At 40.9% G+C, this 27,888-nt stretch overlaps 2 protein-coding genes across 2 annotated transcripts; one reads left to right on the plus strand and one right to left on the minus strand.

Annotated features, from left to right (window-relative positions):
* Positions 1 to 1,713: 1,713 nt before the first annotated feature.
* Positions 1,714 to 14,772, plus strand: lamp1a (lysosomal associated membrane protein 1a). The gene is made up of 9 exons (XM_084085501.1): positions 1,714 to 2,085; positions 9,642 to 9,748; positions 10,307 to 10,526; positions 11,063 to 11,224; positions 11,331 to 11,539; positions 11,988 to 12,113; positions 12,365 to 12,431; positions 12,556 to 12,723; positions 13,254 to 14,772. The coding sequence occupies exons 1-9, from the start codon at positions 2,034 to 2,036 to the stop codon at positions 13,391 to 13,393; spliced, it is 1,251 nt and encodes a 416-aa protein (XP_083941627.1). The 5' UTR covers positions 1,714 to 2,033; the 3' UTR covers positions 13,394 to 14,772.
* Positions 14,773 to 14,919: 147 nt separating this feature from the next.
* Positions 14,920 to 26,005, minus strand: grtp1a (growth hormone regulated TBC protein 1a). Its single transcript, XM_084056489.1, has 8 exons — positions 25,341 to 26,005; positions 22,421 to 22,572; positions 22,165 to 22,323; positions 21,835 to 21,959; positions 18,039 to 18,135; positions 17,306 to 17,478; positions 16,680 to 16,865; positions 14,920 to 16,427 (listed from the first exon to the last, which is right to left on the minus strand). Exons 1-8 carry the CDS (start codon positions 25,421 to 25,423, stop codon positions 16,335 to 16,337), a joined length of 1,068 nt encoding a protein of 355 aa, XP_083912615.1. The 5' UTR covers positions 25,424 to 26,005; the 3' UTR covers positions 14,920 to 16,334.
* Between the last annotated feature and the right edge of the window lie 1,883 nt (positions 26,006 to 27,888).

Below are 27,888 nucleotides of genomic sequence, written 5' to 3' on the forward strand. Positions count from 1 at the left end.
AATCACAATGAGGCTTTATAGCTGCTAGAAATGAATCGAAACATTTGAGTTCACTTTTTTAAAATAAAGTAAAATGCTCTGCTGATAATTCTCTAATCAACTATGACCAGAGAGCTTGGCAGTAATGCAATGTTTCTCAGTGTACGTATCAACACTAATTGCCAGGTTTTTACCGCATAAAAGTGGCATGTTCTTCTCTGTTTTAAACCCAACAAATATGCAAGCAGAATGTGACAGGGTCCCGATAAGTGTTGTTGGACATTCACAGCGTTCCCTCTAGGGTTTCCGCACACCCTCGTGAATTGATGCAAGGCCATCAGCTGACTTCCCCATTGCACAGACCTGTTCATAGGAGGGCTCACATGCTGCTGCTATAGTCTGCAGTGCAGAAAGCAGCAAAAATGTGAACCAGGGATGTCTCCTCTGCAGTGGTGTAAAGTAACTAAGTACATTCACTCAAGTACAATTTTGAGGTATTTTTTACTTTACTGGAGTATTTCCAATTTTCTGTACTTTTACTTCTACTCCGCTACATCTCAGAGGCAAATATTGTACTTTTACACAATTATTTGAAAACTTTAGTTACTTTGCAGATTTGGATTGTTATTACAAAAACATACATTAACCACTTATATACCTATATACATTTCGACCGTTTGAAAATAGTCGGTCTACAAGCTCACAATACATTGCAATGTGATGCATTGTGAGCTTGTGGATAGGCTATTTTCAAAAGACTACATTTGAAACTTTTACTTTTGGTACTTTAAGTATATTTTGATGCCAATACTTTTGTACTTTTAGGCTACTCAAGTAAATTTAAGATTCTGGACTTTTAGGCTACTTGTAACAGAGTATTTCTAAATTGTGGTATAATGATACTTTTACTTTTACATGTGAGTAGCCTACTTCTTCCACCACTGCTCGTCTGGGATTTCGGGTGTTGTTGCTAGACTAGTGTCTTTGTCTGATTGTGTGTGGCTACAATATGATGCCCGATATATTTTGTTATCTTACCCCTTACAAGCGGATCAAAGCTTACAAGTCTTAATACATTTAGAAAAGGCGATAGCTATGTTATTAGATTCCTATAAAGACGTTTACAGTTACATAGTACATTAACCGGTTTGATGAGTATACTTATTAAAATATGTCATGGTATCTTGTCTGTATAAACATAAAGCATTGTGCTTTTTGACAGTACAGCTCTGTTCGGACCTCACGTGACCGTGCTGGGTGTTTCTAAAGCCACTGGTTCACATGTAGGATTGCCATGTCCGCTTATTATAAGTGACTTTGGGCTAGTTTTTCTGTAAAGTTGCTTGTAAATATTGGTGGTTGCGGTTTTTTGGACTTGTTTCCAAAGTGTAGTTACTTATTTGGGCTTGTTTCCTACTGTTGTTTTAACTAGTTTAAACCAGTGGTTCTCAAATATTTTCATGATCAACAATGACCCCCAAATGAATATGTATTTGTCCACGGACCCCCATGTTGTGCCAGGGAGCCCCCATACAAGATTTTTTGAAAATAGCAGATTTACAATCTCACGCGTCACACCGTGACTCGTTGTGAGCTTGTAGATCGGCTATTTTCAAATAGCCACTGCTATTTCAAAAGCAATCATGTGACCTAGTCGCTTGTTTTTGGGCTTGTTTTCATAGACCTGGCCGCTTGTTTGTCCTTGCGAAATCTGGCAACACTGCGCTGTGGTTCACATGACTTCGGACATTCTTTCTCCGGGACATGAACCATCGTATCTATCTGCTGCAGACTATACACAGCCAGAGAGACCATGAAGACACCCAGAATTAAACTAAATCAAGCCACAACTGCAGAATAAAAACAAACAAACAAACGAGAAGAACCGTTATCTTTGTAATATCTGACTGAGCTACAATTTGACGGCGTAGGAAGGAAGAAGCGACGCGTCAAGTGCGTATCTTACGCGCTGGTCTACCTGCGTCTGTAAAGTGGCCATCGTTGGGTTTTTTGTTATTGATAATAATAATAATAATACATTAAGGATTTGAAACATGACGGGCTCCTTTTCTTTGTTCGCTCTCATCGTCTGGTTTCACATTCTAGGTGAGTGTTGTGTGTGTGTTACGTCATTGTACCGTTTACTGCTCCTCAAAAACGACGTCACGGTGTAGCTTATAGCCTTGACCAGGGGTCTTCAACGTTTTCAGGCCAAGGACCCCCTAGCTGAGAGAGAGACGAAGCAGGGACCCCCGTACATTGCATACAATTGTGTTGCAAATTCAACTTTTCCCTTGATCTCATAGATAGCTTCATTGACTATCATCAGTGTTGTGTAAATTAATATTTTTTGTTATTTCAGACATTTAACCAATTAAACCTTCAATACTTGGCACTTGATTTGCTTCTTTTCTCCTCTACGTTAAACCTCTTTGCCGAAAATGCCTTGTGAGCTTGTAGATCTGCTATTTTCGGCTAAAGTTCATCAAAATAGAGATGCTATGGTTCAAGTGGTTAATGTAAAAAAGAATCCTATCACAAATATTTGGCGGACCCCCTAGGGGTCCCGGACCCCCTGTTGAAGACCCCTGGCCTTGACAGTATAAAGGTAGGCCTACACGTCACATTTGACAGAAAAGCTTGCAAATGCATTAGGAAATTGGAGCAAACAGCCCTGCCTTATGTGTTGTTGCAGGTGTCGACAGGTGAGACGGAAGAGTTTCTACTTCTTCCTAAATATAAGTTTTTCAGCAATTGTATCTCATTATGTGACACTGATGACAGTAAGCGCGAAGAATTAAGTGAAAGGCTTAAAATACAGCCAATTACTGTGTGTTATTGTAAGAGAGGCACTGTGTCTGTCTGACAGCCAGAGACACGCGCATTGTCCCTCTTGGAGCGCTTCACGTGACCGCAGCGTCGCTTTGTGCCCAGATCAACACTGGCCCTGTGAGCAGCGTTGCCAGATTTTGTGTGAGAAATGAGCAACCAGGTCTAGAAAAACAAGCTCAAAAGAAGCGACGGCTGGCAGGGCCGCAGGCCACATGAGCACTGTTACTGTAACGATTTGGAAATAGCAGATCTACAAGCTCACAACGCATCGCATTTGGTGTGAGCTTGTAGATCTGCTATTTTTTTTTTAATTGTGCAGAAAATGTGGAATATTTTTTAAACAACACAAATCTATCTGGTACAGGGGTCCCGACTCCCGGGCACAAAATGTTTTCAGATGGGGGTCTATGGACAAATACATATTAATTTGGGGGTCCTTGACATGAACATGTTTGAGAACCACTGGTATAACATTACGAAACAAGCCCAAATTAAAGCTGCAAGCAGCGATGACGGGCCCTCGCACCTCTGTCCACGTTAGGGGCAAATATCGACCAATTAGAATAGGGGGCGGTGCTAAGTAACTCCTAAGTAATGAAGGACAAGGACTCTCAACCAAATCAAGTGACGTGACTCACAAGTCTGTACGACAAACTGTTCAAAAGTTATAACAAAAATAGTAACTATGTATGACCAATCCGAAGAGTGGGCGGAGCTCAGCTAAGTAACAGCATTGAAGGACACGGACTCTCAACCAAATTAAGTGACGCAACTCTCAAGTCTGTACGACAGACGTTTTATGAAAACTCTTGATAAGGTCTCTTGTGTACGCTGAGCAAGTTTGAGGTGATTCTGACCATTCTCCTAGGAGGAGTTTGTTAAAGTACAACCTGTGAGAATGGCATGAAATGTGCTAAAACCACTCGATAAATTAAAAATGGCTGACTTCCTGTTTGGTTTAGGTCATTTTGTAAGTCGGGACATGATACAGGTGTGTACCAATTGTCATACATGTAGGTGAAACTGTATTGTGGGGCTTCAACATTGACATTTTGTAGGGGGCGCCATTGAGCTATTTGACCACGCCCCTTTTTGAGACAATTCAGTCATTTTTTGTTACTACTTAACGTTTTGATTACGTTTAGCGCGAGTTCATTATTGCAAAGGTTTGAAAATGTTTTTGCAATTTCAATAGGGCTTCGCAATGGTGCAGTGCTCGGGCCCTAATAAGCACCTACACTTTAGAAACAAGCCCAAAAAACTGCAACCCGCATCTACCAATATTTACAAGCAACTTTACTGAAAAAGAAGCCCAAAGTTGCTTATAATAAGCGGACATGGCAACACGGCCAAAGTGCGCTTCACGTGACCGCAGCGTCGCTTTGTGCTCAGATTTTGTGCTCAGATCAACACACTGTGTATGTGGGCTTGTCATTCGGCCCTCTGCTCTGACACAGCAGTTGGCAGTGATTCTAATATCTATTGTGGTGGCTCCACACACTCAGCCAGTCTGCTCCCTGGGCCTCTCGCACAAGACTGCGATCAACTCAAATGTTTGCTCATTCAGTTCATATGATTATTATAATTAGCCTTTGAGTTGAGGAATCCTTTTCTCATAGCCTATAGCAGTTGTATCTATATGCACACTACCTACTACATTACATTACAGTCATTTAGCAGACTACCGACTACCCCATTTAAAATGTATCAGTAGCCTACATCTGATATCTATGTTGTGTAGGCTGTCATGTGTAGACTACTGCATTGGCTACTGATGACTTTTATACTACTGCTGCTTAGATAAGAGGGGGTGGAGAGACAGAATGGAGTGGACCACTGTAGGCTAGTTAATCGGTTCTCGAAGTGGGGTCCGGGGACCCCCAGCCAGGGGTCCTTGGGGAGGTTCCAGAGGGTCTCCAGCAACATTAACTTCAAAATCAGTTTATCCACACGACACAATTTTATAAATCGGCTATTCAAAAATAAGTTGTGAGCTTGTAGATCTGCTATTTTTGAAAGATTGTAAATCATTTTGAATCATTTTGAAATGAACACAAATATTCGCTATTGGAGCCCCCCTCTGGCACAAATTATTTTCAGATGGGGGTCCGCAGCCAAGCACATATCAATTTGGGGGTCCTTGACATGAAAATGTGTTCATTCAGTAAACCAGGCAAAAAAATAATAATTCATTATTGATCCCACATTTGGTTAGGAAATTATTAGCAAATTATAAGGCTACTGAAAGACCTGATACAACAGAGAACAGAGGACTGAATATTGCTAACAAATAGTAAATCATATTGCAGATCACACACCAAAAAACAACAACAATGGTTGCCTGTACATCTTATATTTTAGATATTTTGGAAAGTAGAAACTTGCATACACCTACAATGCTTAATATCAATTGAAGTAAAGGTGTTTTTCTCTCCAATGCTTTAAGCCACACACAGTCACAAACACAGGAGTGAGTTGGCATCTTCTGGGGAAGTATTAATAGCCGTTATGAGTGTAGGGGTGCCAGGGAAAGTAAGCCGAGGTTGTAAATAATGTTTTGTAATTCTGTCAGTCTGAGCCATGCTTGGAAAGGATGGGGGGGGGGGCTTTTTTATTTATTTATGTTTTACAACCATGACTCTTCATTCTTCATCACTCACATAACATTGACATAAGTCTACTACAGAGGACTTCCTCAAGTCAAATTCCATTCATAAGCTAGAGTGCTGTTTTTTTGAAGACCTTTTAAGCACAGGCATGAGATTGGAATTAGAGGCTAATAATTTCTTTTGAAAATGGATGTAGGAGTTGGGTTTGTGTGTTTGTCCTGGCTCTCTATTTGTTGCTCTCTACAGCTCTCTGCTGGTCAATAGTATAAACTACAGTGTGGTTAGTATTTGTAAGTTATGTGTAGTAATATTGTCGTAAATGATTAGTATTATTACCTAGTGTTATATTAATTACATTAATGGCCTTTGTTACATCTATCATCTAAATATGTTTTCTGACATCCAGTCATGGAGGCTGTAGCGAACCCAGGCTGAAATAATGGTGAAGTCCAACTGATGAATTTATAGGATCTTTAATAAATCAACGTGAAAACTGAAACAAAGGGGGGAGGGACAAAAGAAATCAGCGTAAATAATCATAAAACAAACACATTATACAAACAGCAACACAAGTCTAAGCATACACAGTAGGTCTACACAAATAACCTAAGTACATGATACATCCAATAAATCATTACTGTGCATAGCTCAAACCTTATCAAAATGCAATACAGTGACAACGGTATCAACCATGACAAATAAAACCCCAACAATAAGACCATATCAAACTCCAGTAATCATCAATACAGTTTCATAACATTTAAAGATATTCATTCATCTACCTTGTTCGGTTCCCCTTCCAGCTGGGTGCTAAAACCTTAAAGACCATGGCGCAGCATTTTCTTTGGCAACATAACTGAAACAACACATTGCAAGTGTTAAGCCCAGATTCCATACAGATTTCATGTAGGTATATTGTTTGGAAAGATCAAACGTCACTCACAATCAGTCACTGAAGAGCTTTCCCGTCCGTCCTTATGTCCTTCCAGTGGCCAAACAACTTTTATCTGTTCCATCCGTCCCAAACAAGGTGAATATTTAACTCAAAGTTGAGCATTGTTTGACCGGGCTGCAGTGTTTGAATGAGAAGCTCTAGTGTCTCTGCTAAAAATGCTGCCCAAATGCTGGCTTCAGCAACACAGGTGGGAATTTCTATGATAGACTTGATGAATGTTTAGCTAAAGTGGACAATGAGGAGACAGTACTTCTTGGTGACTTTAACACTGACATGCTCCGTAAGGAAGCGTCAGTGTTTAAGTCATTCAGGGGGTTTTGTAATCGGCACTCACTCCACCAGCTGATCACTCAGCCCACAAGGCTGTGTGTTTCCACTCAAACTATCATAGATCTCATTCTAACAACGGACAAGGACAAAATCCTCAATAGTGGTGTTACTACCTGTGGCATATCTGATCATAACATGATCTTCTGCACCAGAAAGAAACGTAAACCTAAGACCGGTTACCACCAAACAGTCACGATCAGAGACCTCAAAAACTACAAGAGTGAGGACTTAGATCACAGACTGGAGGAACAGGATTGGTCCGACGTACTTAACAGCACACAGGTAGACGAATGTTGGCTTGGTTTCAAAACCAAATTCATTCAAATTTTGGACAGTGTGGCTCCCATGAAAACCATCAGGGTCAAAACCCGCTCGGTTCCATGGATGAATTCGGATATCCTTACTACCATGAAAGTCAGAGACAAAAAGTGTTCTGACTATCATAAAAGTAGGATCAAACTTGCCAAAAGCTTCAACAAAGGTCTCGAATCCCACGTAGCGAAACTCAAAAAAGAGAAAAACATGCTAAGAAACAAGGTTAATGGCATGCTGCTGTTAGCAGAAAAAAGCTACCTCGATGGCAAAATTGAGGAAAATCAAAACAAACCACGTGAGCTCTGGAAGCTATTCAACAACCTACTAGGCTGCAGCAAGAAATTGAAAACCAGGTTTACAAACATAAACCTCAAGGTGAATGACACTCTCATTTCATCCAAACGGGAAGTGAGTAAAATCCTCAACATATTCTTCACGACCGTGGCCTCAGAGTTAGTTGAAAAACTACCCCCTCACTCTGGGAGTCATGGTGGAGAGTATGTTGATTCATTTTACGATAAACAGGGTGTACGCAAAGATGATTTTAAACTCTCCCCTGTGTCAACAGATGAGGTGTTTAAAAAATTGAGTGCACTCCAACAACACAGAGCCACAGGTCCCGACAACATCCCCGCTAAATTTCTAAAAGACTCAGCCGCCTCCATTGCCCCAATCATTACCCACATAATAAACCTCTCCATCATACAGGGACGGGTCCCTAACGACTTCAAAAAAGCAAGAGTGACCCCTCTGTACAAAAAAGGAAACCAATTAGACCCTGGCAACTACCGCCCTATTTCTATTCTTAGCTCCATCTCGAAAGTCATGGAAAAAATAGTCTATGAACAGGTTGATAAGTACCTTGCCGAAAAAAATCTAATTTACGAATTCCAATCTGGTTTCAGAACAAACCACTCCACTGACACATGCCTTCTCTATTTGAACGACTCTATCAAACAAGATGTCGACAAGGGCAAATATTGCGGCATGGTCATGCTGGACCTCCAGAAGGCTTTTGACACCGTTAATCACCCAATTATGATCAATAAGCTCAAAGCAATAGGCTTTGATGACACGTCGGTGAACTGGATGAGATCCTACCTGGAGGGGAGGGAGCAAGTGGTGGAAGTAAACGGCACCCAGTCCCCCCCTCTCCCAGTGACTTGTGGTGTTCCTCAAGGAAGCATACTAGGACCACTACTGTTCCTGATATATGTGAATGATATGTCCTCAGCTTGCGACTGCAAACTGTTCCTGTTCGCAGATGACTCGGCTCTGCTGGTCTCGGACAGGGACAGGCTGCAGGTTGAGAAAACTCTCAGCACTGAACTCAACAAGATCTGCATCTGGCTCTCCGACAACAAACTCTCATTACACCTGGGTAAAACTGAATCCATCCTCTTTGGGTCCAACCCTAACCTTAGAAAGGCTGAGAGTTTCACGATCAAAGTGGGTGAAAATGTTATCACAAGAAAGGAGGAAATTACCTACCTGGGTTCCATCTTGGAGGCAAACCTCTCAGGTGACAAAAACGCTGAAAAGACGATCAAAAAGGTCCACAAAATAACACGGAGGATGTGGAGGCTTGTTCGTAAAGTCAGTAAGAATACTCTGAAGATTCTTATAGGGGCCCTCATACAAGGTCATTATGATTATGCATGCACTTCATGGTATCACAACACCTCCAAGGCCCTAAAAACAAGGCTCCAAACATCCCAAAACAAACTTGTAAGGCTACTTCTTGGCCTCAATTACAAAACCCATCTAACCCCTGATCATTTTGCTAGGCTTGGATGGCTTAGGGTTGAGGACAGAGTACAGCAACTTGCTATGGGCCTGGTCTTCAAGATACACCACAACATTGGGATCCCCCTGTATTTGTCAAAATACTTCCAAAATGTTAATCAAGTCCATGATCATAACACCAGAGGCAGCTCCACAAACCATGTTCAACCCAGATTTGGCACAACAAAGGGAATGAACTCTTTCTCATGCTATTCATCTAAAATGTGGAATGCCCTACCAAAAGGAGTAAAGGAGTGCAAAACCCTACTCACTTTCAAAAATGCCCTAAAGATACACCTTCAGGAGGCTGCAATTCAAAAATGGCCCCTGTCCAAGTCCTAACCTACCCCATGTCCTAACCTAACCCCCCCCCCCCCTCTCTTTCTTTTTTGTACATATTTTTCACCCTTCATACCAGTAACCTGTAAACTGATTGTATGACATTCTGTATAGTAGTGTGTATATCTGTCTGTCTCTTATATGTCAACATGATTTGTGTGCATGGGGATCTCATCTTAAACAAGCTACGTGCTTAACTGAGCTATCCAGTTTAGTAGACCTTGTATTGCGAATTTGTACTTCCATGTACTGTTATGTACTGTCATGTACTGTTCTCATGTCTTACTAAATAAAGTACATCAATCAATCAATCAATCAATCAATGCCATCAATCACAGCCTTCTGTGGAGCTGTGTTCTGTGAGCAGCAATAATCAGCTATTGACTCTTGACTTCACATGGGTTTTCACAATAAAAGTATTACATATAAACAAACGGAGGGTCGTTACAGAGGCTGTTTAGTCATTTTGTGCACCATTATGTTGTATGTTTCTGCAGGCTGCGTCCAGGCTGTTACACTAGAAGTGAGGGAGGGAAACTCCACCTGCATCAAAGCGGATCTTTCTGCTCGCCTCTCCATCACATATGAAACCACCGGGGCAACGGTATTTAAAAAGTTCTTGCTGTGCCCTTTCCTAGTGCAGGGGTTCCCGAACCTTTCCTGCAAAGGCCCCAACAAATAGCCATAGCTTCTGACTGCGGCCCCCATATTGCAAAATGTTTTTTTTTTAAAGCCCTAGATTTTTTTTTAAATAGCCAATATAAGATCACAACAATGCATCGCATTGTGACATATTGTGAGCTTGTTTTTTTTAGTGTGCTATTTTTGAAAATGTTTGAACATGTTAGAACATTTTAGAAAATAATAACATTCCCAAAATAGGGACACCAGGTTGAGAGTGGTTAAACTGGCACAATATGCCTAATCATATGAGTTGAATTTTAATAAAAGATTCTAATAATACATATTATAAAATATAATGTTTTTTGTTTGTTTTAGTTTTTTCCACATTTCTCTCCTTCCCAATTGGCCTCCCTGGTGCCCCCTGGTGGCCCCCACTGTGCTATCGCATACTTTTAGAAGTGAAATCTGCAATATCAACCATGATGCGTATCATGTCCGACTTTCAAAACCAACTACCTTTTTCCCCACCTCTTCTCAGAGTACTGTACAGGTGCCACTCCCCGACTCCACCACAGTGGACACGGAGAGCAGCTCATGCGGCAGCGACGGCAGTTCGCCATGGCTGGTGGGCACGTTCGGAGCAGGTCACTCTCTGGGGCTGGGCTTCTCCACCAATGGGAGCCTCTACACTGTGGCCAACCTGACAGTCCAGTACAACCTCAGTGATACTTCTATCTTCCCTCAGGCCAACAAGTCTGGTGAGGACATCACAGTCACAAGCAATGAAATTTATAAACTACATGTTTTTTGATGTTTTATGTTGAAATAATTCTTTCTAAAAATAAAGGTTTTTGAAATCAATTAAAACTAGAAAATGTGCTCCTCGGAGCACAGGTCTCCGCCAGTACTGTTCCTGATTAATCCTGTCTTACCTCACTTCAAAAGATATAAATGATCTTTTGAAGTGACACACCTATTTATATAGGGCTCTATTTCATCATGCGTCTCGCTAGCCAATCAAAGCACACCCTTTCAACATATTGTCACGTGTCACGTGAAGCTTGACCAATGTTAGCTTGGTGGACACACGGAAGGACGAGAACGAAAACATAGTCTCCTGGCGGAGACAAAGACAACTATTATTATTATGATTATGATTATTATGTTATAAAGACACCCACCTGCTTCTCAAGCTGGCTTTATAAGACCCCAATATCTGTACGTCCATAGCTCATGTTCCACTCCACAGGTAGTATGGGTTTGTAACTAATGATACTAATTCTGACCCATCTAGGTGTGGTTACTTTGGTGTCCACGTCTGTAGGGATTTGGGCGAGGGTCAACACCACCTACCGCTGTCTAAGCTCTGCCAGTGTTCCAGTGGGCACCGCCACCGTCACTTTCTCTGATGTCAAGCTGGAGGCTTATATGCTTGGGGATGATTTGAGTCCTAATGGTATGACACTCTGTCTGTCTGTCTGTGTTGGTATGGTCTGTCTGTGTTGGTGTATGTGCTTGTAAGTCAGCCAGATTTGTAATTCTTTACATTTTGTGTCCCTCAGAAAGTGTCTGCACCGCTGATGAGACTAGTACAACTGTTCCCCCTCCTCCTGTGACAACAACCACCCCAGCCCCAGCCCCAGTTCCTACCCCTCCAGGACAACCTGAACGGGGCTCATATTCACTAACCAATGTCAACGGCACAGAATGTCTCCTGGCCGAAATGGGACTGCAGCTTAATGTGTCTTTTTTCTCCGTATCTCAGAATAAGGTAATACCCAAACCCAACGTTTGGGCAACAATCCAAATTATGATTATATTATTGTCAACAATTACAGCCACTTACACTTTGGTTATTTGAAAATAGACAATCTACAAGCTCACGAGTTGTGATGCAACACATTGTGAGCTTGTAGAGCTTCTATTTGTGAAAAATATGTAAAAGCTCGAAAAGGCGCATCTGAGTATAAGGCGCACCTTCAATAAATGTATTATTTTCATATATAGGGCGCACCGCATTATAGGTGCGCCTTATAGTGCGGAAACCAAGGGAACCAATATTGATACATATATAAGGCGCATCCGCACTATAAGGCGCACTGACGGTGCGCCTTATAGTGCGGAAAATACGGTAAATACCATGTGACAGAGTTACAGTATTATATGGACTGCCTTGATACAAGATCATAATAGTTGTTACTCTCTCTCTCCATTGCCAGACTGTGCAGGAACTTGTGAACCTGCATCCTAATCTGACAACTAGTGCAGGATCATGTGGTACCAACAGTGCAGCCTTAGTGCTAACGCAGGACACAACCACCACCCTTACCTTTACCTTCACTCTGGTAAGGTTAGCCCTCTGTGTGTGTGTGTGTGTGTGTGTGTGTGTGTGTGTGTGTGTGTGTGTGTGTGTGTGTGTGTGTGTGTGTGTGTGTGTGTGTGTGTGTGTGTGTGTGTGTGTGCGACTGTGCGCGTGTGCGTGTGCGTGCATATGTGCGCGTGTGTGTGAGTGAGCCATACTTCTGTTACACTGCATACTTCTATTGATCAGTGTTTTCATCTCCCCTCTTCCTTCCCCATGGTGTTCCATCTTCAGAATACCACATCTAAAAGGTACCACCTGAGTGGCATTGCTCTGGTTGCTGGTTGGCCTGATATGACTGGTAATCTACTATCATATCATATGTCATATAAACCTGGTTTAGATTTAGTAACGTACATGGTGTCTTGGACTGCATTTACAATAAAGAGTCCTGCCTCCTGATCATTCTCTCTCCCTTTTTCCAGCTCCACTCTCAGCCAGTAACGACAGCCTTGATTACATGACGAGTTCGTTGGGCCGTTCCTACATGTGCAGCGCAGAGCAGACTCTGGCTGTGGCTGCTGCATTCTCTCTCAACACCTTCCGACTGCAAGTCCAGCCCTTTGGGGTTACTACCAATCAGTTTGCTACAGGTAGATCTGCTTTTCTCTGGCCACAGTCATCCTCTCTCACCTCTATCAAATCTCACACAATTCACAAGAGATTATTGCTCTATCCCCACCTTGTCATTTAGTCTTTACCTATTTATTCCACTTTGAGCAGCTGCCAATGAATGTTACTAAGGGTTATCAGTGAGTCGCCCTGTGACGGGCTTGTGATTAGACAGACACAGGTTCAGTCCACCTGAAAAACATGGCAAAAAATGACTAGGCAAATGTATATGAATAATGCTTTTCTCTCAATCACCACCTGTGTGGTCAAATGTGCCCTTGAGCAAGGCACTCAATATCCAGTTGTTCCTAAGGAGCTTCTCATTGCAAAAAACCTTTAACTTGGGCTCTAGTGGTATGCTACCAGGTGGGAATATATGTTATTATAGAATATGAATGTGGAGCAGGGTGTTGTTTAAAAAAAAGAGCACATGTACTCAGCAAAATATGTTCCTCGCTGAACAACTTAAAATACATGTTCTATACGCTTCTTCTGTTCTCCTCTCCTTCAGCGGAGGAGTGTCAGATGGACCAAGACCAAATGCTGATCCCCATCATTGTGGGAGCAGCTCTGGCCGGCCTGGTGCTCATTGTCCTCATAGCGTACCTTATTGGCAGGAAGAGAAGCCATGCTGGATACCAGACCATCTGAATGGACATGACCACTCTCTTTATTGCTGCCACATCACAAGTATCCCTGTCGCATACCCGACTGACTGATCCATTCAGGTGTAGAGCTAAACCGTCATTCGTGCAAATGAGGCGCAGATGGACGTGCTTGTGTGTATCTGGCGCATGATGTTTGCGTGAGTGTATGAATGGGTTATAGTGTGAGTACATGCATGAGTGAGTGAAAGCGATTGATGCTCAGTGCTTTTTGGGGTGTATGTGTGTATGCACATGTATGTAAATGTGTGTGCATGTCTGCACTGCCTATGTGACCTTTGAGTATTTGTGTTGACTTTCTGTTACTTACTGTACATGGATGGTGAAGAGAAACCCAATACTTGCTTTTTACTAACCATTGTTTGGTATAAATTAGTTTCCCCTGTTTTAGGCTGTAGAGTAGGCTCAAGTGTGCAAGGACAAAGTGTAACCATACCTGTGGTCCTATCCACGGACAGGATGAAGTGAGCCCTAATAATCATATATTATTTCTCAAAATTGCTCCCGCTAGATTGTCTCTTCGGCTCTGTTCTATTCTTATTTAAATATATTTAATTTGGTTGAATTTGCTTTCATATCTATTTGATATTGTATCAAATACTTGTTTTGTAAATAGGCGTTTTTAGGTCACATTTTAAAGTGACTAAAATGGGAGAGAAGATAGAGATAACCCATCTTGTATCAAATTATATAATTCTGAGTCATACTCAAAACAGGCCAGAATTGAATCAATGGCAAAATTGACCGTTTTGCGACAAAACATAATTCTTTGCCACCTATCAAGTACTGCACTACTGTAGAAATTGTCCAGTAGGTCAGTGGTTTGAATAAAATAGACAGGAAAGAAACTAACGTTTTTGTTAGTTTGAGAGAGTTGTTAGAACATAAAGATTCTCTCAACTGTAATGAATATCCCTCTGTACAAAAAGTAAATTTTCTCGGTATTTTTTGCATTTAATAACAATGAGATTTATAGAAGGCCCATATTCTACAATGAAAAGGGAAGCCTATGAATAAAAGCCTATATAACTTTGCTGTAAATGCAATGAGGCTTTTCTCACCGTTTGGTTTTGGTTTAAGTTGCCAAGTAAATACAATATCTGTTGCTGCTATGTGTAAATGCTGTTGAATGGCTGGAGCCATATACATTAAGAGTGACTATACTTTTATTTAAATAGAATTGGATTGTGCCATTTGTTTTTTCCAGTCTTCAGAGGTTGTGTGAATTATTGGTTTTGATTTCCCCCTCCAATGATTGTTAATGTCAATTGTAGTGATTTGATCTTTTATTTTTATAGAGAATGCTTTGATCTTGTTTTCTATTTTGCATCTCACTAAAGTAAATTAAAGAAACTTCATTTATCATTTCTTCTAATAGTGCCCAACCCAATATATACAAGCCCATAAAAAATGGTTTAAAATACTGTATGTTGTTATAGCTCTTACGTGTTTAATTTGAGCACGGCTACGAGGCCTTTCCTGTAAACACCCAGACAAAGAACAGTGACACCATTGTGAGGAAAGAGGGCAGCACTTTAATTGTGTATAGATAACATGTAATTCAGGTCAGCATTTCACTACAGTGCACCAAAGCTTGTTCAGGAACCATAGCCATTTCTCCAAACCAGAGAGAAGGCCAGAGTGCTCATCACGTTGCTGGCTGGAGGGCAAACTTCAAGTGATCGTGATCTCATAACAGTTAAGACAATTCCTACAGTCCCAAGAATAACAATGGCTATTGAAATATAAAGGAATGAAAAATGTAGTTGTGACAATACAACTTGTGTTTAAACACCACACAAAGTCCCCCTCCAGCCATGTCTTAATGTATGTAAAATACTCTGATTAATAATAATCATAAATCATGTTGAAAAACATATTATGTTATTTAACAACATACTGTATTATGTTGTTAAACAACATATGTTGTTTAAATGGATTTTCATAAGTAAAACTCTCCCTATTCGAGAATTTCTGGATCTATTCATATTCAAATATGTGAATACCACAGACTCAGCGCAACGTTGTCTAAGGTGGAAGTAATTGGACCATGACAGGTTCACAGTATAGGTGACATCACACAACCGGCTCAGATTTGCAAAAATACAGAGCAGCTCCCCACCTCCACTGTCAGAATGTGACAAGGACACTCTGAAGGCATGTTCTGCACATAATTATCTGTATCGTCAAAGCCATGCCTCCCAGAGGAGTTAACTTTAGGAAAAATGTTAATGCAATTCAGTGGAGGGAGGGGGTCTATAAGTGCAGCACTTCACACCCACCTTTTGTAACCTAGACGAAGAATTATTCAGATATGAAATTATCACAGATAATCTGTAAAGCCGTGATTCGCTGTAATATTTATGATAATCCCCCTTAAGGGCATCAACTAGGTATAGCACATACAACATTCTGCTAAGCTTTATCTCTGCTGTAGCACACTATCAGGAGTAAAGTGCAAATTTATGCATGTTATCAGATTCATAGAAAATAAAGTCGATCCACTTAAGACAAACTTCACAGTGAAAATACCTATTTCAAATGTCTAGAAAGTACCCAAATTGAATCTATGCAACATTCATTTAGCTTCTCAAATAGAAATTAGGCTACAATTCTTACAATGCATAGTCATCGCTTTGTGTATACCAACATTAATCAATTTACAGTTATGCAGTGCTATTGGTTGAATGTGTATTTAAGACACAAATTAAATGCAGCAATCACTGTGACAGTAAAGTCGGTCATAAACAACCATAATCTAAAAAAGGTGCAAATGAGGTGTTGAGAGTTTATCCCAAGTCAGAATCATCTCTCTTTTCAAAACTCCAAGGTCACTCATCAAAGCCAAAGGAGTGTAAAGGAGACAAAAATGGAGTATTGGGACACATCCCTGGAATGTGTATTGTGTTTGACTGACAAGTCAGGGTTCACGACTCCTCCGCAATGATACGGGCACGACACATGTCCCGCTGTTTGGTTATGGTTGCCATGGAGAGACTTCCTGGTTCAATGAAGATTTTCTAGGATAGATAAAAGGCAGATGGGATTATAGGATTTAACTACTTAAATTAAAAATACAAATAAATAGCAGATCTACAAGCTCACAATGTGTCGCATCACAGCTTGTTGTGACCTTGTAGATGTGCTATTTTTGTTATTTTTAAATAGGACATAAGTGGTTAATATGGGATACCATTTCAATTTACCTATTCACATCTACTGGTCCTCCTCCAATAAGATGAAACTGTATCTCACCTAGAAAGTTTTTTTACCTGCATGAAAGTATGGCATTCCTCAACGAACGGTTCGTGGACGATCTGTTTGAAGGTCTGGCAGATGTCCGGCAGTGACCGGGCCTGCTGAATCACTTGCTGGTTATGGTGGATGAGTGTCAGAGCAACACGGAACAGGATCTTAGAACCCTCATAGAACAGGCAATCCCAGATCCGCAGAACTGTCTTTGGAAGAGAAGGAACCAAAGAATGTACCGTTTTAACAAACTAAATCATTCAGTTTATCTAGGATAGTATAACAGTACTTTACAGACCGTTTCAATCACATAAAAATAAATATGTAACACAGCCGGTGCACACACCACCCAAACACAGAGATCCTCTGTGTTTGGCGCATCCTCCACAGACAGCATCCTCCACAGACAGATACAGACATGCATGTTTGTATTTACGGTAATGTAATTCATATTCACCCAGTCACACACGCCTCAATGACAGAACACCGTTTTATGCGTTTATGTGGCACGCATTCACACGCCAGTGGCATGATGCAACCATACAAAATACCAACCTGCTCATCGGGAGCAGTGGTTTAGGGGGTTCAGTGTCTTAATCAAGGACACTTCCGACACGGCACCACAACTTTGATGCACCCCTCCTCTTACCTCTACTGGGAGGACATCTATGTAGAGACAGATGAACCAGCGGGACACGACCAGGGTCCAACTCACATTCTGCTCCACCATGCTCTGCCACACTCCAGGGGCTTTCACTTTGACCAGCTCCCCTAACACCTCCTGGTCCGTCTTCAGGCCCAGCATGGCTGGGCTATAGTAGTCTAGACAGACAGACAGACAGACAGACAGACAGACAGACAGACAGACAGACAGACAGACAGACAGACAGACAGACAGACAGACAGACAGACAGACAGACAGACAGACAGACAGACAGACACACACACACACACACACACACACACACACACACACACACACACACACACACACAGCAAATTCAATTCCTAGTTCATACAGATTAAACTAAACACCCTGTATGCAATTATTATACATTCACACTGATGAGACTAGACTCTATCTATTTATTCATTATTTTTCAATTGTTTGGTTTAAACACCTTGGACATCTGAAGCATACTTTATAGGCTTATCATAAACCAGGTAGTTGAATTCGTTACAAGAAGCAGATCAATGTGACTGCCTCATCAAACTGTGCGTGTGTGTTTGAGTGAGAGAGTGAGATAGACAGACACATCGGCCTTAAGCTACAGAGAGATAAAGACCATGTGACCTCCTGTAAGGGTTATTCATAGCACATACTGTAGCAAAACAAGAACAGTGATGTGGTTATTGGTGGTGCAAGACAACACAATACACACCTGGCAATATCCTTTCCAGAAGAGCCTCCATCAGCCAGAAAGATTTCTCCTCATCTTTAGTGATGATGAGCAGGTAACCAGCAATGAAGTTCATGCCCTGAAGATACAAACACAGTTTAAAATGATACCTTCACAAGAAAAATGTAAATTAACCTACTGTAAGTCAGCAGATTATACAAAACATAGCATTATTCTGTCCCTAATGTAACTAATGCTAACCTGAATGCAAAAGGTATGTCAACAATATTCTAGAAACAGATTTTAATACATTATAAACATTATATTTATGAGACCATTTGTCAGAATTTGACAGCAAGCTGTACTGTATGTTTTGAAAGAGCTTCATGTTTTCAATATAAATGTAACACTAATGTCTGTTCCACCCTTCTTTTATCCAAGAAGTTGAGTCACTTCCTTTGCCATATTTGCACTTCACCTTGTTCATTGCGTCTTGTATAGTCTTTTGTTTTGAAAACAAATTTGCAAAAGATATTCTGCTGCCTGTTGCAAACCACAAGTTGCTTCCGCATGAAAACTACCTTTCAAATGCTATCTTGTTCACATGCTCACACGCTTGCTCTTTGACAAACTAATAAAAGATATGCACCCGCTGACACAATAATAGACACGTTTTTTTTCCGCTTTCATTAATTGGGTGCCGGTATTCATACAGCTTCCTGTTGATCGGTGTTGTTTTAACCAAGTAGTTTGTGTTTTAAACTACTGTTCTTAAAAGAGACACTATGTAGTGTTGGGTATCAGTGACCACTCTGGAAACAAATATCATGGCAGCCAACGTCTTTGCCTTCATTACTCAAGATTGTAACCATATTTCTCTATAGAGCGTGAATATGAAGATAGATTGGCATAAAATGTAATTGAACTGTAAAAGAGGAACCATTAAGCTAATGCTTTTAACAGGCTAAAATGTTGTGATTCCTTTGGTGCTTAGTTAAGCATGGCAGATGCATGAAGAAGTGCAACCATAACCACTAGGCAGCAGTACATACTGACAAATAGCTGAACAAACGGCTTATATTTCAGGGCATCGTCCAAGTCAACAGGTGACAGGATAGAAGGAACTACCCAGCTGTTAGTACTAGGATAACAAATTGAACAAGAGGGAGAACAGTGTATTTGTAAAAGGGAAGCAGTAGCAGAAGAAGCATTGGAGGAAGTGCAGGTTCAAAATAAGGACAATGGGTAAAATTAATAATTTTAAAAGACAGTTATACAGTTAACATTATGTTGCATACTGTATAACATTAGACACTTCAATTAAAGTTTCAAGAAGGACAACTATATTTCTACATTTATCAACAGAATGTGCATCTGTGTTATTCAACTTCAATCTGTTCTATACAATAGGAATAACAACGTTCAGAAGATTCTCTAGAGGGAAAATAACTGGGAAATAATATCAGTGAGAAGAGAACCCAGAGCTAATAATGCTATATATATATAGGGGTGGCCATAGCTGAGTGGTTAGTGAGCCCGCCTAGGGAGCCAGAGGCCCTGGTTGCCCCAGGTTCGATTCCAGGCCATCCCAGCATATGTGTCGATGAAATGAAATTTGTCCCTGAGCAAGACTCTTAACCCCTGATTGCTCACAGGTTCTCATTGGAAACAAGACCGCAAGGACTTTCATGAACGACCTGTTAAAAGGAATTATCCTTATATATCAGTGAGAACCCAGGCTTTAAGTATAAGGGACCGGGTTATGGAAAAAGTGGACTGGGTTCGTTTGCAAGCAGGTTAGGTGGAAGAGGACATACATACAGAGGACATACATACAGAATCACTATATGCACTTAAACTAAAGAATATATGGAATGTATCACCCACAGAATGTACCTATTTAGTGTGTGTGTATGTATGTATGTATATATATATATATATATATATATATATATATATATATATATATATATATATATATATTGCTTTTACTCCTACACAGATTCTGTCCAAAATTCATGAACTGCCGCCGATATACAGTACCTGAAATTTGAATCACACATTCAGTGGCCTTTAAACAACACAGATCAATTTCACTTCCACCCATAGGGGTTCGGGTTCCACAAATGCAACAAATAACACAGTTTATTGCAGATAATAAATGTGTTTGTATTCCACCGCACTCTGACTATCTGGTGTGTTGTCCTAGTAAACTGTTCCAAAACATTCTGCACTCAGAAAAAGATTGGTCTGCTTGTTTATTCTGTTTACTTGTGTGTCACACACACTGATGAAGGTTGGATGTCCTAATACGTTTTATGATCTGTAATAGGCATAAAATGTCAGATTAAAAACAGATCTTGTTTTAAGTGCAATCCTCTTTCTTTTTTCTTTAATGTTAACTGCTTGTTGCAGAAACATGATTTTCTTCACCAAATTAGCTACAAATTATCTCATGATTCACGTGACAATGACCGCCAGGGTTTTGATATTCCATACAGTTTGCCTATAATTGGCTTCACAAATGTGTGGACGCAGGGCCTATTTTGTACAAACAACACCATATGTCATTGAACGCAACATCCAATCAACCGCATATGGGATGATATATAATGAGCCTCAAGACTGCACCTCCAAATTGATTGATTGAATACTTTATTAACCAAAAAAGCACAGAAAGTACAGTTTAATACTGCTAAAAGGATTTAACCCAAGAAAGCTTGTTTGTTTTGAAAAATATGTACAGTAAACAGTTATGGGGGGGGGGGGGGGGGGGGGTGCATTTCTAGTGAAAGGCTTGATTTTTTTTACAGGGGCCAGCTCCAAATTGCAGCCACCTGTGCTCTTTTAGAGTGGTTTTGAAGGAGAGTAAGGATTCACACTTTTTTATGACTGTGACTGTTGGTAGGGCATTCTACATTTTGGTGGCATAGCAGTAGAACAAACTTAACCGTTCACCTCCGCCACCTGTTCTCTCCCTCCAGATAGGAGTGCTTGCATCCAGTCCACTGATGTGTTATCAAAGCCGATTGCTTTTAGCTTTTCAATCAATATAGAGTGAGTTACGGTGTCAAATGCCTTTTGTAGGTCCAGCATGACCATGCCGGAGTATTTGCCCACAACCACCTCATGTTTGATGTGGTCCTTCAAATAGAGCTAATTTACTTCCTTTTTTGTTTAGTACATGTTCTCTTCCACCACAACGCAGAAAAGCTCACGCTATTTCCCCCGCAGCTTCCTCTCGTCCTTCCGGCTGCAACCCACAACTGACACAGTTGTGGGTTGCCACCCAGGCTTGCCACCCAGGGTAGGCCACCCAGGCCACCCAGCATGGCAAAGAAATGTGCTCCAAGCGCACCCTTTTTTGTTTTGGGGTTGAATTCTGCTGCACTGTGTGTATATTTTTCATTCATGCTGTATGTACTGTCTAAATGCCATGCATTATGTCTTTCACTGAAAAATGATGATGTAATCAAATTTGGTAAAAAAAAGGGGGGGTTAGAAACCCCAACGCTAGAAACCCTGACAAGAAACGTATAAACAGTCCTGTATCCAGAACTGTGATGAAGAGCAAATCTTTCAGATTGATTTTGTGGTGCGTGGTTGACTGCAATCAAATGAACTTAATATTTCAGAAACAGAAAATGTGCCTACATGGCCACTTTACACTTTACATCACCATATTCAATGTAATAACCCACAAACACTAGAGGAATTTAAAAGAGATTCTTAACTTTGGGAGACAAATTCAGGTATCAGATCTAGACAATCTAGTAAAATGTGGCCTCTATGAATTGTGGTTTAAGGTGGATTTTCTATTTGAACAGCTCAGCATTACCTGACAGTAGCCCACTGCTGGATTGTGGTGTCCATACGCTAGTAGCACATTATAAAGAGGTTTCTGCATGCATGGGCTGGACGTCTTGCGGAACAGGACATTGTCTGGAAATGTCCTGTTCAGATCTAAGAGAAAGAGACCGCAGAGAAAGACATTGTGCAAGCGAAAGCAAAAGTAAGAGACTGAAAGTTTGTGTGAGTGAGTGCCAATAAACTGAGTGTGAGAGAAAGACTTTTTAAGAGAGAGAGATAAGAGCGTGAGAGAGAGTGACAATGAGAAACAATGTGTGTGTTTGTGAGTGAGTGAGTGAGTGAGTGAGTGAAGCCTGACCTATGCGGACGGTTTCCACCAGTTTGGGGTCATGCTCGGCGACCAGTAGAGACTGGTAGTAGCCTGTGTTCTTCTCCAGCCGTTCAAGAGCTCCACTGGCAGCCATCCAGACTAGAGCCCTATGTTCATTGGGGACCCCCTTTCGTACGTAACGTTTTACTGAAGGGGAGATACAATAACTCACTTTAGAACCCAGTAGTTTAATCTGTGAAAGAGCTATAATGCACACTTGTACTTCAATGGTTATCACACTCACATTTGACATTCTTTTCCACTTTGCTACCGCCCTTGAGTAGCTTTGACCACTGGATGGCTCGCCTAGTGAGCACAGCCAGGTACTCTGACATCAGCTCTTCATATGATTCATAATCAAAGTCCTCTGACCGCTCAAAGCCATACGGATCCACACTGGAGGAAGTAAAGTCACACACCATCAGAGCATGAATAAAATCATTCATAAGACTGTCCAAAGCACCAAATCTTTGTCATGACGACCATCTTAAATCAGGCATTGCTGGCATTTGAGTAGAGCTAACTCTTATTTGAGTTAATTGCAATTATTTGGCATAAACTTCATAATCATTTCCATTCAAAGCCTAAAACGCAAACAGAAAATATTTTTGTATTCACATGTTCCAGTTCATTTCAATGCCAAAAACACAATTAAATCATCAACACTTATTTGTATGACAATTAATCGTCAAGTAAAACGTAATGATTGTGAGAATTTGTGACAGCCCTACATCAGCTATAATAATGTTTGACCATTTGTATTTCCTTCTTTTTTTATAAATAAATGTGTAATTTTGTGCATAGCCTGTCTGTTGTGACAATGAACTGAGTCATCAGCAATCTGATTCCAGACTGAGTGAAAAGCCATGGGAGACTCTGGCTCAACTCAAAGCCTCAAAGATGCTTATGTAATCCTATAATCTGACATGCTGCTTAGTGCTTACACTCTCAAGAAGGAAATAAATGCTACTGGCCGTTATCTACAGTGATAGGTACAGCAAAAAGACAATTTAAACCACTTAGTTATACCATTTTAAATACTGAACACTGTCCTACACTTAACTTGACATGGATGTGAAAACACTGGGTTAAAGTAGGCTATACAACTGGTATGTTGTTCCCCTGTCAAATGTCCTACAGTACACAAAGCCAGTGTGTGCAGTACAATAGAGCTAGGCTATCCCATGTTGTCCATTGGAGGATGGTGGATTTCAGACGTCTTTAATTGCAATGGTGGAAAGTAACTAAGTAAATTTACTGAAGTAGTGTACTTAGTATTTTTTTTTTACTTTACTGGAGTATTTCAAAATTTCTATGGCCTACTTCTACTCCACTACAGTACATCTCAGAGGCAAATATTATACTTCTACTCCACTACAATTATTTGAAAACTTGAGTTACTAGTTACTTTGTAGATTTTGATTATTATAACAAAATAAACATACATTAACCACTTCAACCCTACTTGTAGATCTGCTATTTTCAAAAGATTTTTATACAAACTTGTGAAAGGGTACATCCTGCATAATGAGTAATTTATACTTTTGGTACTTTTAAGTACATTTTGATACCAATACTTTTACTTTTACTCAAGTAAATTTTGAATTCCGGACTTTTACTTGTAACAGAGTATTTCTACATTGCAGTATTGATGCAGTATTGATACTTTTACTTAAGTAAAACACTTTAGTACTTTTTCCACCACTGCTTTTCTGTCCAACTTGTCTACAAATTAGATGCAGCAGGTTCACAGGATGAATGTCACTGCATCTGGGACATTGGACAGGGACATGAGTAACCATCAAAATACATAGAAAGTTTATTGGTGATTAGTGTAAACTGATTTATTCCCTGTGTGTGTGTGTGTGTGTGTGTGTGTGTGTGTGTGTGTGTGTGTGTGTGTGTGTGTGTGTGTGTGTGTGTGTGTGTGTGTGTGTGTGTGTGTGTGTTTGATTGATTGATTGATTGATTGATTGATTGATGTACTTTATTTAGAAAGACATGGAAAAAGTCCATGAAGTACAGTTAACAATACAAGGTCCTCTAAACTGGATCGCTCATAAAAGCACAACAGCTTGTTTCTAATGAGATCCCCACGCACTCAACTCATGATGACATTTAAGAAAATAGACAGATATACACTACTATGCAGAACATCATACAATCAGCTTACAGGTTACTGGTATGAAAAACAAGAAATATGTACAATAAACAGTTCGAGGAGGAGGAGGAGGAGGAGGAGGGGGGGGGGGGGGGGGGGTGGGTGGGTTAAGACTTTGACAGGGGCCAGTTTGGAATTGCAGCCTCCTGGAAGGCGTATCTTTAGGGCAGTTTTGAAAGTGAGTAGGGTTTTACACTCCTTTACTCCTTTTGATAGGCAGTTCCACATTGTTGTTGTATAGCATCACATGAGATCATAATTCCCTTGTTTGTGCCAAATCTGGGTTGGACATGATCAGTGGAGCTGCCTGTGTGTGTGTGTGTGTGTGTGTGTGTGTGTGTGTGTGTGTGTGTGTGTGTGTGTGTGTGTGTGTGTGTGTGTTTGATCAATGGTTCTTAGCGTGGGGGTCCGGGGACCCCCAGTGGTCCGTGAGGGGGGTCCCCACCTGATCCTTAGGAACCATAATACCAAATACGTTATGTTAAGGGTCTGTGTTGCCATCTCGGCTTATTATAAGCGACTTAGTGATTATTTTTCTGTAAAGTTGCTTGTAAAAATTGGTAGTTTGCGGGTTAATGTTTTTTGGACTCGTTTCTAAAGTGTAGTTGCTTATTTGGGCTTGTTTCCTAATATTGTTTAAACCAGTGGTAAACAATTTAAATGTGCAAGGACCCCCAAAATTAAGATTAGGCTATATATTGTCCGCAGACCCCACCATCTGAAAATATTTTGCGCCAGGGAACAACATTTGTGTTGTCAAAAAAAATCTTTTGAAAATAGCAGACCATGTGACGCGTTGTGAGCTTGTAGATCTGCTATTTTCAAATCTTTTGGGCTTGTTTTTCATAGACCTGGGTTGCTTGTTTCTCTAACAAAACCTGGCAACACTGATACTGTTAACACTAGCCGTTAAATCAACTCCAGTGTGTACTGTGTACCAATATAATGATACGTCCATCCCGATCCACTGCTAGCCTGTTAGCCTCATGGCCTACAACAGTACCTGTTCACCCGGTCCCTGGCGCTGCCGCTGACGCCGCCTGGGCTGCTGAGCTGCTGCAGCGTGTGGGTCCCGTTCCTCTCCATTGCAACCCGATCCTGGTGGGAAATCCGTGCTCAAGTCTCTCATGCAGCCTGTCTCTGTCTGCAAGAAGACACAAAACTATACTATCTAGTGGTCCAAACGTTGAGCCCACACATGAACGGAGACGCTGCTGGCTCGGTGGCTGTAACTTTCTCCATGAGTGTGCGCTCCTCGATCCGAGGGACTTTGTTGTGGGGAACACGAAAGCTGTGATTAACTTCGTTCTCTTAAACTACCGATTGCGAAGTAAATCCAAATAGTTAAATCTTGGGAGTGTTTGTTTAGTGAATAAATACCGATCCAATGGTCATGAACAACCCCCGGGCTGGCGTGGGACGATCTTCTTATTCTATCACTGTTCTTGACGAATGATCCAGAGTCCACACAGACATGCACCTGTCCTGTTGGTCCTGCAGCAAGAGACTCTCTGTCTGCATTAGAGTCAAACAACACGGTCGTCATTTAAGATCAAACGGAGCATCTATGACTAATTCCATTTCATAGAGAAAGCGTGTCAAAATGGGCTCATTTTCAGTCAATCTGGTCTGGATTGTCGTTCCTTCAAGGGACTAAATTACAGTGCTGCTCGGGGCACCTGTCAATCAAGCCTGGAATGTGAAATAGACACGCCCTCTCCAGGCAACGTAATTTTTGCTGCGAGCTGCGACACAGTAGAAACTTGGTAAAAAACTTGTGTGTGTGTGTGTGTGTGTGTGTGTGTGTGTGTGTGTGTGTGTGTGTGTGTGTGTGTTTGTGTGTGTACTCAGTCAGTAGGTAAGCCTATGTATTGCGTAATGCGTATTGTGTCACGTGAAACATCAGTCATCACAGCTTGCAGAGAAAGGTGCAGGGAGGAACCCTAGCCCCGGTCCAGAGCGGTAGTGAGGTCTCCCTGAATTACACCTGCTTGCGAGGACTCCGTCTTTAGTCAAAAATAAACAAAACTATTTCGCTACTCACCGAAACAAAGGCTGTTTTGTGTTGTTGAAAGTATATTCTCCAGGGTGGGAAGCCTCTCAGCACCCTACCTTCTCTGTGTAATATTATTGTATAATATTATTATTATACAGTAAATTATTGTATTTACCCCACTGCGCCCTCTACAGATCTTGTCAATATAAATTACCTTTGACCAGATCTGTAGAGGGCGCAGTGGAGTAGATAAAATAATTTCCATCTGGTGGACGTATTTCACCAGATGGTGAAATACGTCCAAACTGCCTTTGTTTCGGTGAGTAGTGAAATAGTTTTGAACTCACTAAAGCTCTGGACCAGGGCTAGGAGGACGAACGCCTGAAACTGAGCGTGAAGGGGTTAAACGAGTGCCACTCCCATATCAGGTTGATAAGGAATTTCTCACCTGACGTCAACCGTTTCTGTGCTTCATCAGTGCTTCACTTCACTGCTGTGATCACGTCCATTCACAGGGCACATACACACACACCTGCTATGGCTGTAATTCTTAACCCCTCAAATAATTTCAAGGGCCCCCAGTTTGATATGCATTATTAGGCCAGTGTGGTTTTCAAAGTGGGGTTCTTGAGGGGTTCCACTTCCAGGTAGCCTGGCTCCAGCCCCGGCAGCCCGTGAATCGCTAGCCATGCCCATTAAAAAATATGTTCAGGAGTGAAACGAAATGAAAATTCAGGCTGAGTGTCAGGCTAACTTCCAGGAGGTCCTCAGCCACATGAGAAATAGCCTAGTTTAATTTAATTATATTTCAATTCACTTGAAATTATTGTATTACAAAAAATTGAAGAGTGATCATTTTAACAATATGTTTCAGTAGTGCCAACATCTATTTCTTATGACAATTATATCATTTGTATCAAGCATATCATCAACATTATTACAGATCAGGGTAGCCTACATAATGTAGCACACAATTATTTGAAAAGGAATGCGTAGGAAAGGAATTGGGCTGTGGCCTGATGAAAATCTATTTGGGGTCTATGACATGTCATGAAAAAGTTTGAAATCCATTGATAGCCTACCATTTTATTGTATTTATTTATTTTATCTCTGGGACTCAATCTACCCTTTCCAATCCTCAGTGTTATTTTAACTCAGAAGGTTGAATGTGTACAAATGGAACCAAATCCATTTGTACCATTTGTATGCTCTCAGAGTTACAGATCCATAAGGGTCAATTTGGTTCCCAACTAACCTATCAATCATTTAGCTGGGGACCCCCTGCCCTGACCCACTCAAGGACCCCTGGGGGCCAATTAACTTCATTGAGATTGAGGAAGCAGTGTCAATGGTGCCACACAGATTGTGATGTCTGGAAGCTAGCTCCTCACCTCAGTTGAGTCAGTGATGAACAGTATGTGCCTTTACTTGAGTACATCTGAGTTTTGAATACATTTACTTATTTGTTTTGGATACTTATGACTTTCACTCCACTACATTTCAAAGACAAATATTGCACTTATTATTATTGATTTTTTTGTTTTTTTTGTTGAAA

Source organism: Gymnoscopelus microlampas (genome assembly GCF_963454915.1).
Source record: "Gymnoscopelus microlampas genome assembly, chromosome: 1".
NCBI classification, from domain to species: domain Eukaryota; kingdom Metazoa; phylum Chordata; class Actinopteri; order Myctophiformes; family Myctophidae; genus Gymnoscopelus; species Gymnoscopelus microlampas.